This window comes from Leucopleurus acutus (genome assembly GCF_964270905.1).
Source record: "Leucopleurus acutus genome assembly, chromosome: 3".
In the NCBI taxonomy this organism is placed as follows: Eukaryota; Metazoa; Chordata; class Mammalia; order Artiodactyla; family Delphinidae; genus Leucopleurus; species Leucopleurus acutus.
Genome location: NC_139145.1, coordinates 41,141,535 through 41,161,212, shown reverse-complemented (window position 1 = coordinate 41,161,212; position 19,678 = coordinate 41,141,535). Strand labels below are relative to the sequence as shown.

The following is a 19,678-nucleotide window of genomic DNA, read 5'->3' as shown; positions in this document are numbered from 1 at the left end:
AATTTTTTAAAAAAGTTCCCTAGATACTTCTGATGCAGAGCTAGGTTTGCTACCACTGGTGTAGAAGATTTCAAAGAACTGATCCTTTTCAATCAAAATGTTTTGCCATCTGCAGGGCATTTTCTGACAGGGATCAAGATATCAGAAGCCCAGCTGGATAAGCAAAACCTCTTGAAAACAGAATTTCGTTAAGACACCTTACAATAATAATTATCACAGAAATAAAACATTGTTATCTTCAAATTTAAATTTATTAAGACATTCAGCTATGTCTGTCAGTCTACATCCAAATTTGCTACTAAAAATAAAATAAAGTCACGTCCCACATTAGGAATACCGAGTCTGAAAAACACTTTTTGAGGCAAGCCTATTGTATAAATAAATGACTAGTTTCTTTTCATATCAAAATTCCCATAAAAAATTACATCCCCCCCTCCCCAGTTCTACCTGTAGCCATGATGAATGTAAAAATTTAAATATGACAAATCCTTGTCAAAGAAAAGGTGCAAAGTCTATTAACAGCTTTAAAAGTGGCATTTGCAGAGTGTGATCATACAGTTATGTACTCATTCCCAAAGTGCAAATATTGCCATAATTTAACACTGTTTTGATTCAGTTGCAAGAATTAAACATTACACAGGATTGAAAAGTACACTTAGGGCCTTTATCAGTGCCCTAAAGCCCTTCCCACTTTGGTCTCCTATACTAACGTGGACTCCAAAGTGTTCATTAGAGTTTTAGTTTACTTCACACAGCCAACACAGTATACGATGTATTAACAAAAGTTTCATATACATCAAAATATTGAAGACTCCATCATAAAGTTCAAGAGTCTCAGGTTACATGAATGCACCCGCAAGGCCCAAGTGCCCACCCACCCCCTCCCCCAAAGCACATACGAAGTATGAGCGTGCTTCAATCTTTGAATACAATCAATGCTTTTACGTCTTTGATTTCATTTCAGTGCTGTACAAATAATCACCTGACTGAGTTCCAATTAACTGAGGGAAAAGGGGGTAGAGAAAAGGGCTGGTCACCACTCATACTCTGTAACAAGAATGGTCCTGTCCCACAGAAAGTGAAATATCAGTTCCACTTCTGCCTGCTTCCTCCCACGGTGTCCTCACGCTCTTTATCCTCCTTTCTTTAGCCCCTTTCAGACACTCAAATCTGATTTTATTTATCCCTTACAAGTCAGGGGCCGTTTCTGAAGTTGCTGAGGTTGAATTTTCTTGGCAAACCTCTACCAAACATCAGCATAGGATATATAAATACATTTTGATTAGCATACTTTGCAAAATTTCTCCCACAAAGTCAAGGGGATGAAAGCAGGTGGTCTCCACTGAGAGTACTTCCTGGATTAGATCCTTGGAATGTCAAGTTTCCTGCCTAATCACCTCATACATTCACTCCTCAAATCTGGGCACGAACTCCATCGTGAGTTAACTTCTCCTCCAGAGTAGCAAAGCATTACTCCTGCTGCTTTTCTTCTAGGCTGACCTCAACAGGATGTGCTGCATCTTTTGCGCTAAGAGGATTTTCCTTGGGATCACAAGTCCCTTCCTGGCTATCTGATCTTCTGGCAATGCACTCGTCATTGTCCCTAGAACCTTCTTGCACCCCAGTCCCCTGAGGACGCTCTTGGCCTGGGGGTACAGTACCTTCCTGAAGCACATTTTGCTCAGCTCCAGCAGGAGGCTGTGGAACCGGGTCAGCCCCTAACCCTGGCAGCTGCGAGGAGTTTTTGAGGTGGCAGTGGCACAGAGGGCAAGTCTCCTGGACATACAGCCACTTCTTGAGACACCCTGCGTGGAAGAAATGACTGCAAGGTGTGATCACAGCAGATTTCATGTCCTAAAACGGGGGAAAAAGATAATTCGTAAATGTCTATTATCTAAAATCTTTGCTGCTATGCTCGAGTTCTAGTTCCAACATTTCTTTCTCACAAATTCTCCAGAGAAAATTTGCAACACATATCTTAGAATAAAACTCATTTTATATTTTTGTAATAATCTTCTTGCCATCAGAGACCCCTTTATACAAATAATACATGAACCACTGGCTAAGCAATTTTTAAAAAGAAGTAAAAACCAAAAATGAGGAAGAAACGACCTTCGTAACGGGGTTCGGACTTAGTATGAAACAAAGGTTATAAAACTGTAGCAGTATGATCACTGGGTCTCCACAAGTATAATTATAACCTCAGGAAATCTGATGAAGATTGGACTTTTTCCACTTTTTTCCTTCAACACAGCTCAACACATTATTCCATGATGAGATTATTGGCAAGGAGACAAAATCAGCCACATAACACCAGGGTATTGGCAAGGAAGTGGAAACTTCATTAGGGACAATGTACATCCCAGTTTTCAAGATATAAGCCAGTGTTTTTTCAAAGTGCATCAGAATCACCTGGAGTGCTGGCTAACCATGCATATTCTGGGGCCACCCCAGACCTACTGGATATCTGAAGATGGCATTCACAAATCCATAGGTAAAGCAAGCCACCCATGTGACTTTAATGCACACTTAAGTTTAATAACCACTGGAATAAGAAATGGTATACTTTGCACTAGTAGTCCTTGCATAAGATATATTTGGGGAGGGAAGGCTAGGGATATGAAGTTTAAATTGTAACAACATACATTTGGTTGATCAACCATTAATTTTGTTTAAAGTCCCAAAACAAGGAGTTGTGGCTATAATAGAAATTCCTTGCCAAGAACTGGTAACACCTGGGAGTCAGCTTTTAAGCAGAAAGCCATCCAAGGAAGAGCAGCCAGCTAGGAAGGTAAGCAATTTGAGTTTTATTTTCAGTGTGATATCAGCAGGTAGTTCAAGCACCTCAAAAAAAGTGATGTGACAACAGGAAATACAAAAAGAGGACTCTCAAATCCCAGAGATGGTATATTTAGACATAGGCTGCTGAAGTTGATGTGCCACAAATCTGTCTTGGATATGCTTTGTCCTGCATACAACAAGGCTACCGAGCACAAAGGACCCAAAAGAAGACAATGACCACTTAACTTTGGGGGAATCTACATTGCTCCTCAATCCCCCCAAATGCAAAAACAACCTGGAAAATATTATTTTGCTAGTACCCCAAAGTATGCTCTAATAACAATCAAAAAGTGGCAGCTTAATTTTACTCTTAGGAAAAATTCTTATTCTAGATGGTCTTCACGCACAAACACATACACATCCCATCTACACTGTAAAGAAGCCTTGGAGCAAGTACCTCCCCTGTATACTCATTGACACTATCTATAGTTTTTTCCCACCAGCCCACACTTTTTAAGAGTGATTTGAAAGGAACAGTTTGTGCTGTGGCCCAGAATTTCTGCCCATACTTCCAACAGTACAGTTAGCTGTAAAAAGCTGCTTACTCAATCACCCTCCTGCACAGGTGACTGGTGACTAAACTCTAGGCCTGTTGTTTGTTACTGTTGTATTTCCAAGCGGATTTAAATACTATCTTTCAATTCTTGCTAGAAGGCAGTCATCAGCTATTGAGGGCTCACGTGCCAAAGATGCCAGGGAGGCCAACCATAATGTACACCAACTGGGTGCCTCTGCCATATCTCCGGCCCCCCACTTCCACAGAGAGGCTGCATCCACCTCAGATATACCTCAGCCCACAGGGAAGCGCATACCAGAGGGAAAGAGTCAGAATCTTGGCACACCACTTTTCAGAAGTTGCTGACTCCTGAATGATAATATGTATTTGATAGTACGTGTGTGTGTGTGTGTGTGTGTGTGTTCAGGAGTAAATATAAAATACACCTGACCTGTTTTTCCTTATTTATGGGTGAGCAATAATGTTGAAAATAACAATAAATTAGAACTTGAGGAACTAAATTTAAAACTTACTTTAGAAATAAAATGGAAATATTTTATCAGGTCCTTAATAATATCTGAGGCCCACTTTTTTTTTTCCCAGGAGATAATTTCTGCCTGGAAATTTAACTTGAATTTGGATAATGTGGTTAAAGTTGCAAGGGATACATGGTATGAACCACCCAAATGGCTTCTTACTGTATGAGTTACCTGATAACAGATGGCACAAATATCATTGTGTTTCTCAAGCTGCTCTTTCGTAGCAATGGGTAATGATTTAATCTTATTCACAGCGTCCCTTCGGAGAAGGAAGCTCTTCCACCCCAGTTGGGCCCGAAGCCACACATTATAGTAGGAATGGATGAAGATGATCATTGAGCCCATTACTGTCCATTCTCCAAAGATGGTCTCGGAGACGCCATAGGCCACCACACAGAGGGCCACGAGAAACTCCAGCAGGCGGTAAGTGCCGTTCACATAGTAGATGACATCATCCATGTTTTCTACTGGCTCTTTTCTGAATTCCTCAACCATAAATAAGACATAAATAAAAAGTGTTCCTAGAACCTGAAAAAAAAAGAAGATGTATATAATCACTAATAAAGTTTCTCCTAGACTTTAAGTAATAACACATTACTAATATCTTTAGTATACCAGATTTCATATCCATAGGAGACAGTGGTACAATTAAAATGTGGGTGATCTCAGTAATACAGATCTTTGATACTGAAAAGTACTTTGAGATATAACTTTACTAAAATGATTCTGATTAGTAATCAGTCTTCTCTGACATTCTTTCCTGCTTTCCCCTGGTCACCAAAACCCTCACAATTCTATCTAAAATTTCCCAATTCTGTACTCATATCTATTCCTCAACTTTCAAAGAACCTTTACTTCTACAAGAAACAATGAATAAATCTTTATTGCCAGTGCTACATTTTTCTTTTACTTGTTACTGATTAGGCAGCCAAGATACACTTTTAAGTTACAGTAAGTTTATCCATTCCATGGTAATATTGTGTGTGTGTGTGTGTGTAAAGTATATATAATGTCCGTGTAATACATACACAGGTATCATTTATTTATATACATTATGAAACTATGGATATTTTTTTTTGCGAGATCTATGAGAATCTTTAAATTTTATATTTTAATTTAATTAAAATATAAAATTATTTTAACTTAATAGGAGTATCCTGCTGTTTATTTTTATTTATTTTTCTTTTAACATCTTTATTGGAGTATAATTAATTGCTTTACAATGGTATGTTAGTTTCAGCTTCACAACAAAATGAATCAGTTATATATATACATATATTCCCATGTCTCTTCCCGCTTGCGTCTCCCTCCCTCCCACCCTCCCTATCCCACCCCTCCAGGCGGTCACAAAGCACCGAGCTGATCTCCATGTGCTATGCGGCTGTTTCCCACTAGCTATCTACCTTACGTTTGGTAGTGTATATATGTCCATGCCTCTTTATCGCTTTGTCACCGTTTACCCTTCCCCCTCCCCATAGCCTCAAGTCCATTCTCTAGTAAGTCTGTGTCTTTATTCCTGTTTCACCCCTAGGTTTTTCATGACATTTTTTTTTCTTAAATTCCATATATATGTGTTAGCATACGGTATTTGTCTCTCTCTTTCTGACTTACTTCACTCTGTATGACAGACTCTAGGTCTATCCACCTCATTACAAATAGCTCAATTTCGTCTCTTTTTAAGGCTGAGTAATATTCCATTGTATATATGTGCCACATCTTCTTTACCCATTCATCCGATGACGGACACTTAGGTTGTTTCCATCTCTGGGCTATTGTAAATAGAGCTGCAATGAACATTTTGGTACATGACTCTTTTTGAATTATGGTTTTCTCAGGGTATATGCCCAGTAGTGGGATTGCTGGGTCATATGGTAGTTCTATTTGTAGCTTTTTAAGGAACCTCCATACTGTTCTCCACAGTGGCTGTATCAATTTACATTCCCACCAACAGTGTAAGAGGGTTCCCTTTTCTCCACACACTCTCCAGCATTTATTGTTTCTAGATTTTTTGATGATGGCCATTCTGACTGGTGTGAGATGATATCTCATTGTAGTTTTGATTTGCATTTCTCTAATGATTAGTGATGTTGAGCATTCTTTCATGTGTTTGTTGGCACTCTGTATATCTTCTTTGGAGAAATGTCTATTTAGGTCTTCTGCCCATTTTTGGACTGGGTTGTTTGTTTTTTTGTTATTAAGCTGTATGAGCTGCTTATAAATTTTGGAGATTAATCCTTTGTCAGTTGCTTCATTTGCAAATATTTTCTCCCATTCTGAGGGTTGTCTTTTGGTCTTCTTTATGGTTTCCTTTGCTGCGCAAAAGCTTTTAAGTTTCATTAGGTCCCATTTGTTTACTTTTGTTTTTATTTCCATTTCTCTAGGAGGTGGGTCAAAAAGGACCTTGCTGTGATTTATGTCATAGAGTGTTCTGCCTATGTTTTCCTCTAAGAGTTTGATAGTTTCTGGCCTTACATTTAGGTCTTTAATCCATTTTGAGCTTATTTTTGTGTATGGTGTTAGGGAGTGATCTAATCTCATACTTTTACATGTAGCTGTCCAGTTTTCCCAGCACCACTTATTGAATAGGCTGTCCTTTCCCCACTGTACATTTCTGCCTCCTTTGTCAAAGATAAGGTGACCATATGTGCGTGGGTTTATCTCTGGGCTTTCTATCCTGTTCCATTGATCTATATTTCTGTTTTTGTGCCAGTACCATACTGTCTTGATTACTGTAGCTTTGTAGTATAGTCTGAAGTCAGGAAGCCTGATTCCTCCAGCTCCATTTTTCGTTCTCAAGATTGCTTTGGCTATTCGGGGTCTTTTGTGTTTCCATACAAATCGTGAAATTTTTTGTTCTAGTTCTGTGAAAAATGCCAGTGGTAGTTTGATAGGGATTGCATTGAATCTGTAGATTGCTTTGGGTAGTAGAGTCATTTTCACAATGTTGATTCTTCCAATCCAAGAACATAGTATATCTCTCCATCTATTTGTGTCATCTTAATTTCTTTCATCAGTGTCTTATAATTTTCTGCATACAGGTCTTTTGTCTCCTTAGGTAGGTTTATTCCTAGGTATTTTATTCTTTTTGTTGCAATGGTAAATGGGAGTGTTTTCTTGATTTCACTTTCAGATTTTTCATCCTTAGTGTATAGGAATGCCAGAGATTTCTATGCATTAATTTTGTATCCTGCTACTTTACCAAATTCATTGATTAGCTCTAGTAGTTTTCTGGTAGCATCTTTAGGATTCTCTATGCATAGTATCATGTCATCTGCAAACAGTGACAGCTTTACTTCTTCTTTTCCGATTTGGATTCCTTTTATTTCCTTTTCTTCTCTGATTGCCATGGCTAAAACTTCCAAAACTATGTTGAATAAGAGTGGTGAGAGTGGGCAACCTTGTCTTGTTCCTGATCTTAGTGGAAATGCTTTCAGTTTTTCACCATTGAGGATGATGTTGGCTGTGGGTTTGTCATATATGGCCTTTATTATGTTGAGGAAAGTTCCCTCTATGCCTACTTTCTGCAGGGTTTTTATCATAAATGGGTGTTGAATTTTGTCAAAAGCTTTCTCTGCATCTATTGAGATGATCATATGGTTTTTCTCCTTCAATTTGTTAATATGGTGTATCACGTTGATTGATTTGCGTATATTGAAGAATCCTTGCATTCCTGGAATAAACCCCACTTGATCATGGTGTATGATCCGTTTAATGTGCTGTTGGATTCTGTTTGCTAGTATTTTGTTGAGGATCTTTGCATCTATGATCATCAGTGATATTGGCCTGTAGTTTTCTTTCTTTGTGACATCCTTGTCTGGTTTTGGTATCAGGGTGATGGTGGCCTCGTAGAATGAGTTGGGGAGTGTTCCTCCCTCTGCTATATTTTGGAAGAGTTTGAGAAAGATAGGTGTTAGCTCTTCTCTAAATGTTTGATAGAATTCGCCTGTGAAGCCATCTGGTCCTGGGCTTTTGCTTGTTGGAAGATTTTTAATCACAGTTTCAATTTCAGTGCTTGTGATGGGTCTGTTCATATTTTCTATTTCTTCCTGATTCAGTCTTGGAATGTTGTGCCTTTCTAAGAATTTGTCCATTTCTCCAGGTTGTCCATTTTATTGGCATAGAGTTGCTTGTAGTAATCTCTCATGATCTTTTGTATTTCTGCAGTGTCAGTTGTTACTTCTCCTTTTTCATTTCTAATTCTATTGATTTGAGTCTTCTCCCTTTTTTTCTTGATGAGTCTGGCTAGTGGTTTATCTATTTTGTTCATCCTTTCAAAGAACCAGCTTTTAGTTTTATTGATCTTTGCTATCGTTTCCTTCATTTCTTTTTCATTTATTTCTGATCTGATTTTTATGATTTCTTTCCTTCTGCTAACTTTGGGGTTTTTTTGTTCTTCTTTCTCTAATTGCTTTAGGTGCAAGGTTAGGTTGTTTATTCGAGATGTTTCCTGTTTCTTAAGGTAAGATTGTATTGCTATAAACTTCCCTCTTAGAACTGCTTTTGCTGCATCCCATAGATTTTGAGTCGTCGTGTCTCCATTGTCATTTGTTTCTAGGTATTTTTTGATTTCCCCTTCGATTTCTTCAGTGATCACTTCGTTATTAAGTAGTGTATTGTTTAGCCTCCATGTGTTTGTATTTTTTACAGATCTTCTCCTGTAATTGATATCGAGTCTCATAGCGTTGTGGTCGGAAAAGATACTTGATACAATTTCAATTTTCTTAAATTTACCCAGGCTTGATTTGTGACCCAAGATATGATCTATCCTGGAGAATGTTCCATGAGCACTTGAGAAAAATGTGTATTCTGTTGTTTTTGGATGGAATGTCCTATAAATATCAATTAACTCCATCTCGTTTAATGTATCATTTAAAGCTTGTGTTTCCTTATTTATTTTCATTTTGGATGATCTGTCCATTGGTGAAAGTGGGGTGTTAAAGTCCCCTACTATGAATGTGTTACTGTCCATTTCCCCTTTTATGGTTGTCAGTATTTGCCTTATGTATTGAGGTGCACCTATGTTGGGTGCATAAATATTTACAACTGTTATATATTCCTCTTGGATCGATCCCTTGATCATTATGTAGTGTCCTTCTTTGTCTCTTCTAATAGTCTTTGTTTTAAAGTCTATTTTGTCTGATATGAGAATTGCTACTCCAGCTTTCTTTTGGTTTCCATTTGCATGAAATACCTTTTTCCATCCCCTTACTTTCAGTCTGTATGTGTCTCTAGGTCTGAAGTGGGTCTCTTGTAGACAGCAAATATATGCGTCTTGTTTTTGTATCCATTCAGCCAATCTGTGTCTTTTGGTGGGAGCATTTAGTCCATTTACATTTAAGGTAATTATCGATATGTGTGTTCCTATTCCCATTTTCTTAATTGTTTTGGGTTCGTTATTGTAGGTCTTTTCCTTCTTTGGTGTTTCTTGCCTAGAGAAGTTCCTTTAGCAGTTGTTGTAGAGCTGGTTTGGTGGTGCTGAACTCTCTCAGCTTTTGCTTGTCTGTAAAGGTTTTAATTTCTCCATCAAATCTGAATGAGATCCTTGCTGGGTAGAGTAATCTTGGTTGCAGATTTTTCTCCTTCAACACTTTCAATATGTCCTGCCACTCCCTTCTGGCTTGCAGAGTTTCTGCTGAAAGATCAGCTGTTAACCTTATGGGGATTCCCTTGTGTGTTATTTGTTGTTTTTCCCTTGCTGCTTTTAATATGCTTTCTTTGTATTTAATTTTTGACAGTTTGATTAATATGTGTCTTGGCGTATTTCTCCTTGGATTTATCCTGTATGGGACTCTCTGTGCTTCCTGGACTTGATTAACTATTTTCTTTCCCATATTAGGGAAGTTTTCAACTATAATCTCTTCAAATATTTTCTCAGTCCCTTTCTTTTTCTCTTCTTCTTCTGGAACCCCTATAATTCGAATGTTGGTGCGTTTAATGTTGTCCCAGAGGTCTCTGAGACTGTCCTCAGTTCTTTTCATTCTTTTTTCTTTATTCTGCTCTGCAGTAGTTATTTCCACTATTTTATCTTCCAGGTCACTTATCCGTTCTTCTGCCTCAGTTATTCTGCTATTGATCCCATCTAGAGTACGTTTAATTTCATTTATTGTGTTGTTCATCGTTGCTTGTTTCATCTTTAGTTCTTCTAGGTCCTTGTTAACTGATTCTTGCATTTTGTCCATTCTATTGTCCATTCTATCTCCAAGATTTCGGATTAACCTTACTATCATTATTCTGAATTCTTTTTCAGGTAGACTGCCTATTTCCTCTTCATTTGTTAGGTCTGGTGGGTTTTTATCTTGCTCCTTCATCTGCTGTGTGTTTTTCTGTCTTTTCATTTTGCTTATCTTACTGTGTTTGGGGTCTCCTTTTTTGCAGGCTGAAGGTTCGTAGTTCCTGTTGCTTTTTGTGTCTGTCCCCAGTGGCTAAGGTTGGTTCAGTGGGTTGTTTAGGCTTCCTGGTGGAGGGTACTAGTGCCTGTGTTCTGGTGGATGAGGATGGATCTTGTCTTTCTGGTGGGCAGGTCCACGTCTGGTGGTGTGTTTTGGGGTGTCTGTAGACTTATTATGATTTTGGGCAGCCTCTCTGCTAATGGGTGGGGTTGTGTTCCTGTCTTGCTAGTTGTTTGGCATAGGATGTCCAGCACTGTAGCTTGCTGGTCGTTGAGTAAAGCTGGGTGCTGGCGTTGAGATGGAGATCTCTCGGAGATTTTTGCTGTTTGATATTATGTGCAGCTGGGAGGCCTCTTGTGGACCAGTGTCCTGAAGTTGGCTCTCCCACCTCAGAGGCACAGCACTGACTCCTGGCTGCAGCACCAAGAGCCTTTCATCCACAGGGCTCCTTAATTTGGGATGATTCATTGTCTATTCAGGTATTCCACAGATTCAGGGTACATCAAGTTGATTGTGGAGCTTTAATCCGCTGCTCCTGAGGCTGCTGGGAGAGATTTCCCTTTCTCTTCTTTGTTCTCACAGCTCCCAGGGGCTCAGCTTTGGATTTGGCCCCGCCTGTGCGTGTAGGTCGCCGGAGGGCGTCTGTTCTTTGCTCAGACAGGACGGGGTTAAAGGAGCCGCTGATTCGGAGGCTCTGGCTCACTCAGGCCGGTGGGTAGGGAGGGTCACGGAGTGTGGGGCGGGCCTGCAGCGGCAGAGGCCGGCGTGACGTTGCAGCCTGAGGCGCGCCGTACGTTCTCCCGGGGGAGTTGTCCCTGGATCCCGGGACCCTGGCAGTGGCGGGCTGCACAGGCTCCCCGGAAGGGCGTGTGGCTAGTGACCTGTGTTCGCACACAGGCCTCCTGGTGGCGGCAGCAGCGGCCTTAGCGTCTCATGTCTGTCTCTGGGCTCCGCACTTTTAGCCGCGGCTCGCGCCCGTCCCTGGAGCTCTCTCAAGCAGCGTTCTTAATCCCCTCTCCTCGTGCACCAGGAAACAAAGAGGGACGTAAAAGTCTCTTGCCTCTTCGGCAGGTCCAGACTTTTCCCCGGACTCTCTCCCGGCTAGCCACGGTGCACTAACGCCCTGCAGGCTGTGTTCACGCCGCCAACCTCAGTCCTCTCCTAGCGCTCCGACAAAAGCCGGAGCCTCAGCTCCCAGTCCCGCCTGCCCCGGCGGGCGAGCAGACAAGCCTCTCGGCTGGTGAGTGCCGGTCGGCCCGATCCTCTGCGCTGGAATCTGTCCGCTTTGCCCTCCGCACCTCTGTTGCTGTGCTCTCCTCCGCGGCTCCCAAGCTCCCCCACTCAGCCTCCCGAAGTCTCCACCCGCAAAGGGGCTTCCTAGTGTGTGGACACTTTTCCTCCTACACAGCTCTCTCCCGCTGGTGCAGGACCCGTTCCTATCCTTTTGTCTCTGTTTAGTTTTTTCTTTTGCCCTAACCAGGTACGTGGGGGGTTCCTTGCCTTTTGGGAGGTCTGAGGTCTTCTGCCAGCGTTCAGTAGGTGCTCTGTAGGAGTTGTTCCATGCGTAGATGTATTTCTGGTGTATCTGTGGGGAGGAAGGTGATCTCCGCGTCTTACTCTTCCGCCATCTTCCCGGAAGTCTCTATCCTGCTCTATGGATATTTTTGAGTGGGCAAAATGTGCTCCAAACAAGCACTAAAATCTTTTAATATTTTATAGTTACTTATCTATTTAAGATTTACATGACAGTTCTGTATCATACCATTTTGAAAAAGAGATATTGCAAAGTTTAATTACCTTGACTAAAAAAAAACTACAGTGACAGGCTTAGTATTTTAATAACCTACCTTCTAACGCCTATACTCAAATAATGTAATGCATTCTAGTAAAGAGGATGGGAAGTAATCACCTAAATAGACCACTTATCATCATTAATCTTGAAAAAGTTTAATTCCTTTCCTGGAAGGAAAAGTAAGAAAATCAGTTATTATATAAAGTTAATTAATCCTGGGCTTACCTGAAGAGAGGTGAGAATGCTGCTAGAAATAATGATAAGAAGCCAAAAATCCATGTGGAAAAACTGGCAAATCATATAAGCCATATATGCAGGGAACACCAGTAAAAATAAACAAAGGCTCACGGCACGGAAGTGTTTCCATAAACTCCTAGAGAAAGAAAAGTATCCTTTTAACATGCCTGTCACCTAGCAGCACAACTAACCAATCTTGTGCCATGCTTCAATTTCACAGCATTTTACTGTACACCCTTCTCCATGCCAGTCACAGTGCTAGATTTCAGGGCAAGTCATGTCAAAGGCTTCAAAGCACCTTTTCTCTTAACACCCCACACTCAGTCAATTGACAAGTACCACCAATTCTTTTTTTTTTTCTGAATAGTTTGCTTTCAATCTCATTCCATTCCAAGCAATCTCAAAGCGATGTCAGGCTTTTATAGCATTAAACTTCAACAATTTTAACAGTAATGTGCTGTCTTAAATTGTGACGTCCTCTCCTCACCTGCACCACCCTGAATGAAAATCTCTGCAGCCGTGAGTGCAGTGTTACTAAGAGGAATGGCTCTCCGATGAGCAGGGGTATTACCCCTCACATCTGTTGAGGTTGGGGAAAAACTATGAACCACTGCACTTTAAGACCTACTAGCTGATCTTCCTTCCCTTCTAGCCCCTGTTCCTAGAGAGATTAATCGTTCTAAAGCTCTGCTAGCATAATACTGTCAATACCTTCTCTAAACTTCCTAGCCTGGCATTTTAGGTCCTCCACTCCCATTTTTTTTTTTTTAGCCTTTTTTAAATTTATTTTTTTGGGGCTGTGTTGGGTCTTTGTTGCTGCACGCGGGCTTTCTCTAGTTGTGGCGAGCGGGGGCTACTCTTCGTTGCGGTGTGCAAGCTTCTTATTGCGATGGCTTCTCTTGTTGCAGAGCACGGGCTCCAGCAGTTGCAGCATGCAAGCTCAGTAGTTGTGGCCCACAGGCTTAGTTGCTCCGCAGCATGTGGGATCTTCCCAGACGAGGGCTTGAACCCATGTCCCCGCATTGGCAGGTGGATTCTCAACCACTGTGACACCAGGGAAGTCCCTATCACTCCCAATTTTTTGGTCCAAACTTGCCAACATCTGTCCCTCACTACAAGCAAAGATGGTTAACTCTCTTCCCAAAAAAACACAAGCACTCTTAAAAATCCCACCAGAAATGCCTGCATTCCACTCTCTCCTTTTCTAAACGCTTTAGACTAGCTCAAGCTAAACAAATATGTTTATACAGGTAATGATATCCTTTCCCCAGGAATCACCTACCCTCTCAGAATTCTTAACATCTGTACCAAACAATCATACAATAAATTGAAGCACTGCTTCAATATATATTTATATATAATATTTTATACATTATGTATCATATACACCTAAACAGTCTTACTTATATTTTTATTTTATATTTATTATTTAAATAAAAATATTTTATATATATACACACATTTAAAAAAAGTCTTTATATATATACACACATTTAAAAAAAGTCTTATCACCCATATCACCAATCTCCTCAAAAATAGGATAACTCCAGCTCCTAAGCACAGAGGCTTGTTTGAAATAAGTGCCAAATGAAACTTATTTCTACTTGATATTTTTCAAATTATTTTCCATCAATTACTACCTTTTCTTACCTACCCATCTATCCACCCAAGTGCAAAGCCCTATGATATAAGCAGGACAAAAGTTAATTGTGGTCATTACACAGCAGAACCGTTCCATGTATAACTTTATGCTTTTAAGACACCCAACAAGTCAAGAAATTTCTTAGACTTAGATTTCAGCTTCTGATTCCACTCGAATCCTCCTTGTCAATAGTGGAATACACAGCAGGAGTCCCCTAGTTATGGCAAAAGGAGAAGGAACATAATCTTTTCTTTTATTTAGCTCTTCATACATTGTACTATTCTAACAGCTCATTCCTTAAATACACCCCAAATTTAATACAGATTGTAAACCAACTTCTAAAAGAAAAATGACACAAAACCCTCCCCCAACAAGTGCCTTAAGCAGAACCTTGAAAAAATCTTTTTGTGCGATAATAAAAAAGGTATGATTTCCACCCTCTACAAGTTTATTATTTACTTTATATATCCCATTTATAAGACAAATGATGATGTAATGACTTATTACCCCAAAAGGGGTTTAAAGAGGACAAAAAAAAGATGCTAGATACTTCCATTTCCTTGGTAAATAAAAGCCAAAGTTGGAGTAATTTTTTAACATAAGGATCACAAATCTAGAAAGAAATCAGCGTGAGCCCCAAACAGCCATCCCCTCTCTTAAAAAAACTCAATTACAATCTATGTAAACTGAATATCAAGTCCTAAATCATTTAATGATTCTCTAATAAAAACAAACACAGATTATTTAAAAACATTACGAGGAAACGTGAATTTCAACCAATATAGTTTAAAGCTCATAGCCACAATAATTATGCTGTTTTAATTAAATATCAGCATCTGTGATATGTTCTCAAGTCCATGTGAAGTATCTCAAGGAGACAGAAGAGTAACATAAATCATCCTGCCTACCTTTAACTCTACTACAACATAGGTGGGAGGAAAAATAACCACACTAAGTTAAATGCTATACTGTGTGGGACTGTCCACAGTTAGCAAGTCTGATAAGAAAGTAAATTATTATTCTGGTTAAAATTAAAGCTAGGTACTTTGGAAAGTGTTTTACATCTTTTCTTGTCACACATTTTTCTTATGAGAAGTTAAGGGACAAATATAAACCTGCCACAGTAGCCCTGCTTTGAGATTCCAAACTTTTACTTTTTTTTAAAGAAAAGCAGGCAGTAGTTATAATAGGGCAATTTGCCTTAAAACTTTAAATATATTTTTCAAAATCAAGCTAGCTGTGATTCACTTATATAATTTACATATATACAAACATATATTTATACATATACACAGAAAAGTAAATATAACATGATGCCAACAGTTTTAAACTTACGTCTGATTTCTATGTTTTATATATACGCAAACATTACATACATATTTATCCTTATTTAAGCAGTTAAAATTCAATAAAAATCTAATTTAAAATTAAACATAAAACGAATAGTGGGGCTTCCCTGGTGGCGCAGTGGTTGAGAGTCTGCCTGCTGATGCAGGGGACACGGGTTCGTGCCCCAGTCCGGGAAGATCCCACATGCCGCGGAGCGGCTGGGCCCGTGAGCCATGGCCGCTGAGCCTGCGCATCCGGAGCCTGTGCTCCGCAACGGGAGAGGCCACAACAGTGAGAGGCGCGCGTACCGCAAAAAAAAAACAAAAAACAAAAAAAACCAAAAACGAATAGCGGAATTTGAAAATCTGCTATATCATTTGAATACAGTAGACTCTAGTTGTAAAATTCCTTGCTAACAACTGTAATAAAATTCCTGGATAAAAGTAACAATTATATCTACAGCTAAAACTACCTGAGACACATTTTTAAGTTTAAACACTGGAAATTACCTCCAGTCCTAGCAACACCAAGATGTGTGAGGATTTTCCCCTAATAGTTACTTCCTTAATGACTGAGAGAAGCAGAGTTTCAATATTACCTTTTAATTGTTAACCTAATGTGAGAATTAGGAAATTTTTCCATTTCCTTTTTTAATGGTACACTTAATTGAATTAATTACAAACCTGGTACACTTAATTGAATTAATCACAATCCTCTGTTCAGAATGCACTATCGTTATTGGTCTGTGCATGTCCCCCTTTTTTATTAGTTCGTAATCCAATTAGCTATTTTAAATACCTGAAATGTAGCAAGCATTCATGAACCCATCTCCCCGTACAAAAGAGGCCCTGGACCATGTGGCAGGCCAGCCTAGTCCATGTCCTGCCTCCCTCCACCCAATGAAACCATTTCATGAGTCCTGTACTCTTCACTCTCTTGCTTGCTTCCCTTTCTACAGTTTTGTTTATCCATATGTACTCCTAAAGAGTGTATTTTAAAATTCTGTTTTTGACATAAAAATAACATTCTAGGGCTTCTCTGGTGGCGCAGTGGTTGAGAGTCCGCCTGCCGATGCAGGGGACACGGGTTCGTGCCCCGGTCCGGGAAGATCCCACATGCCGCGGAGCAGCTAGGCCCGTGAGCCATGGCCGCTGGGCCTGTGCGTCGGGAGCCTGTGCTCCGCAATGGGAGAGGCCACAACAGTGAGAGGTCCGCATACCGCAAAACAAAACAAACAAAACAAAACAAAACAAAACATTCTACATTGTCATCTTTGGGGATTTACTTTATATATTGCTATGAATCGTTCAAAATGTTTAATGCATCACTATGTTTTTAACATTCCACTGTGACTATTATCACATTTATTCACCCCCTTTCCTGTTTGATTGGCACATGATTTGTTCCCAGGTTTTTGCTATTGTGAGTTGTGCTATGAACATTCTTCTACATGTCCCTCCTGAACATGCACAAGAATGTCTTGAGTATCTACGTAGGAGGAGACAATGCTAAACTGTTTTCCAAAGTGATTACACTAATTTACACTCCCACCAGAAACGTGGGATACCTGGGGACCTATGTTTTCTTCTACCCTAGGTATCAGCTGACTTTCTTTCCTCTCTCTCCCTTCCTTCCTTCTTTTCTATTATTTATTCATTGCCACTTCCACAGGTTTAAAACAGTATCTCACAGCAGTCTTGATTCACATTTCTCTGACCACTAAAGACACTGAACCTCTCTTCATATTCATTGTTTCCGCTTTCACTAAAAGGCTGATGATGTATTTTATCCACTTCTCTCACCACCTGAGCTATTTACATATATATTCTTGATAGTAATTCTTGAGGAAGTGTGAATACTATAAATGTCTTCTCCCAGGTTTGTAACTATCATTTCTAATACAAGTTTCCTTTAGGTTTAGAAAATGTTATTAATTTTGATAGTTAGATTTATCATTCTTTTCTTTCATAATCATAGTCATTCTTAGTCTCAGTCTTTCACGGCCAGTTCCATCAGTTTAATAATTTTTTTTCCTACTTGAAGGTCTAAAATATACTACTCTATGCAGATTTAATTTTTTATTTTGACATTTAAGGCTCTACCATTCTGGAGTTGATTCTTTTGTTTACGGTTGTGAGACAGGAATCCAATTCCACCTTTTTCCAATTAGAAACCTTTTCCAGCTACATTACAGAAGAGAACCACCTGCCCCACTCATCTAACATGCCACTTCGGCCATACACCAAAGTCCCATATATATATGGACCTGTCTGGGGGCTCTGTTCCATTGGTCAAGTTGTCTATACTTGAGCCAATTATTATAAAAACTTCACAGTATCTCCTATTGTGAGTGAAATAAACTTTATCTTTCTCAAATTGTCAGTTTGATTTCAATATGGATTTATACTGGTTTCAAAGAATGAGCAGGGGTGGGGGGATAGTCTTTCTATTGTCTGAAAGCATTTGTTTAAAACAGGGATATCTGCTCCTTCAAAGTTTGGTAGAACTTGCCTATAACACCATCTGAGTCAGGATGTTTACCATTTGCTTCCATTTCTTTAACAGAACTATCCAAGCTTTTTAATTCTTAAGTCAGCTCTAATAAGTTTTATTTTTCTCACAACTTTTCCATTTCATTTGTTTTAAAAAGTACTGCCATTTAACTGTTGATTGTACATTCTAATTACCATAGGCAGTAGTGGGAGAGAAGTAAGAACAGAACCGTAACTGTTCATTCCTATCTCATCCTGTCACAGCCAAGAGCCTCTCTTGCCTCAGGCCAATTAATGCTGCTACAGACACGAGTAACAACAGTGACACCAATCCAAAATAACCACTCCACACCAACACACAGGGCTTCTCAGTCTTGCTTCTTTCCCTCTAAATTTCCTCTGTATTTGATCTTGGAGGAAGAAGCCAGTAATGATGCTAGTTCAGCACCCTGGAAGGACCCAGAACTGAATTTACTGGTGCCTGTGGCAGTGAAATTATGGTCTTATTTCTCTCTCTTTTCCAAACTTTCTCTTGTATTATATCAGTCTTTTAATTGGTATAATTAATAATACTAAAGGATACTGCCAGAGATGACAAAATAGTAACTGTACTTAGGTCAAAACCCCAATTTAAGTGACTATTTAAGTTCACCATTGAATTCAACATCTTAAATGCTTCTGCTGAGAAACCTTAAACCTAAAAACCAAATCTCAAATAAGTATAATGATTAAAATTATCTGAAACATATCCAAGAGCTTTGAGCTTATTTAAATTAAATTGACTCTTTCAGCCATTCTATGGGTTTGACAAGTTTTCAGAATGTTTGGCAATATGGGATATAGGGATAGAAAGATAAATCTGATTAACTATAATTAAAATGTTAATTTCCTTACTTATAAAGCACCACCAAGGAAGCAATTAAATCGGGTATTTCAATAATCAATACTCAGAGTGTGTAGAAGCATGCTGGAAAAAAATAGCGGCACTGAGTTTTAAGCAATTCCCTATAGAAAATCCTTGTATAAATTACCATAAGCCTACCATTAGGTAGGTTACACTCCTACCATTCTTAGATATCCACTGAATTATACATATTTACATCATAATATCTTAAAGAGCCAAATAATTTGACTTTTATTCCTTATGAAAATTTCTGTAATATGAGATGAATATGAATCCAGCTGGTCCCATAAGGTGTCAAGAACCCCCATTATAACCTCAGTTAGTTGCAAAATGCCATCAGCTGAGACTGTTATTCCATAAATGCCTATCGTTTTTTGTTTTTTTTTTCCGGTACGCGGGCCTCTCATTGTTGTGGCCTCTTCCATTGCGGAGCACAGGCTCCGGATGCACAGGCTCAGCGGCCATGGCTCACGGGCCCAGCCGCTTGGCGACATATGGGATCTTCCTGGACCGGGGCACGAACCCGTGTTCCCTGCATCGGCAGGCGGACTCTCAACCACTGTGCCACCAGGGAAGTCCCATAAATGCCTATCTTTATGATTGTCTGAAACCTTTATTTTTCTCTCCTTCATTTGCCCTTTCTCTCAATGCTTCCTCTCCTTTAGCACTGCACAGAATAAAATTGTATATTATTTGTTATATTTACTGTGCTGAATTTTATGCTCTACATTCTTAATTTTAAAACTGTATAAGTATAAAAAAGTACTACATTTCTCTGAAGAAGAAAAAGCTGATTTGTAACTACTTGGCCTTTAATGTGACTTTTTATATACAAGAATGTTGAGAAAAAAAACAGAAAAGTCAAATACATACAAAAAATAAAAAGGTAAACTTGTTAATAAGTTAATAACTTGTTAATAATAAATAATAAATAATAAAACTAATAATAAATAATAAAACTAATAATAAAACTAAATAAATAATAAAACTAAGTTAATAACTTGTTAATAATACCAA

The 19,678-nt window shown here is 39.2% G+C and overlaps 1 protein-coding gene across 1 annotated transcript in view; it reads right to left on the bottom strand.

The window, feature by feature from the left end:
• Nucleotides 1-889: 889 nt before the first annotated feature.
• RNF145 (ring finger protein 145) overlaps nt 890-19,678 on the bottom strand; it is a 71,219-nt gene continuing 52,430 nt past the window's right edge. Inside the window, exons 9-11 of the mRNA XM_082837332.1 lie at nt 12,283-12,430; nt 4,048-4,404; nt 890-1,854 (exon numbers count right to left, since the gene is read on the bottom strand). Of these exons, the coding sequence (XP_082693458.1) occupies nt 1,471-1,854; nt 4,048-4,404; nt 12,283-12,430 (889 nt within the window). The 3' untranslated portion in view covers nt 890-1,470. The remainder of the gene's footprint in view (nt 1,855-4,047; nt 4,405-12,282; nt 12,431-19,678) is intronic.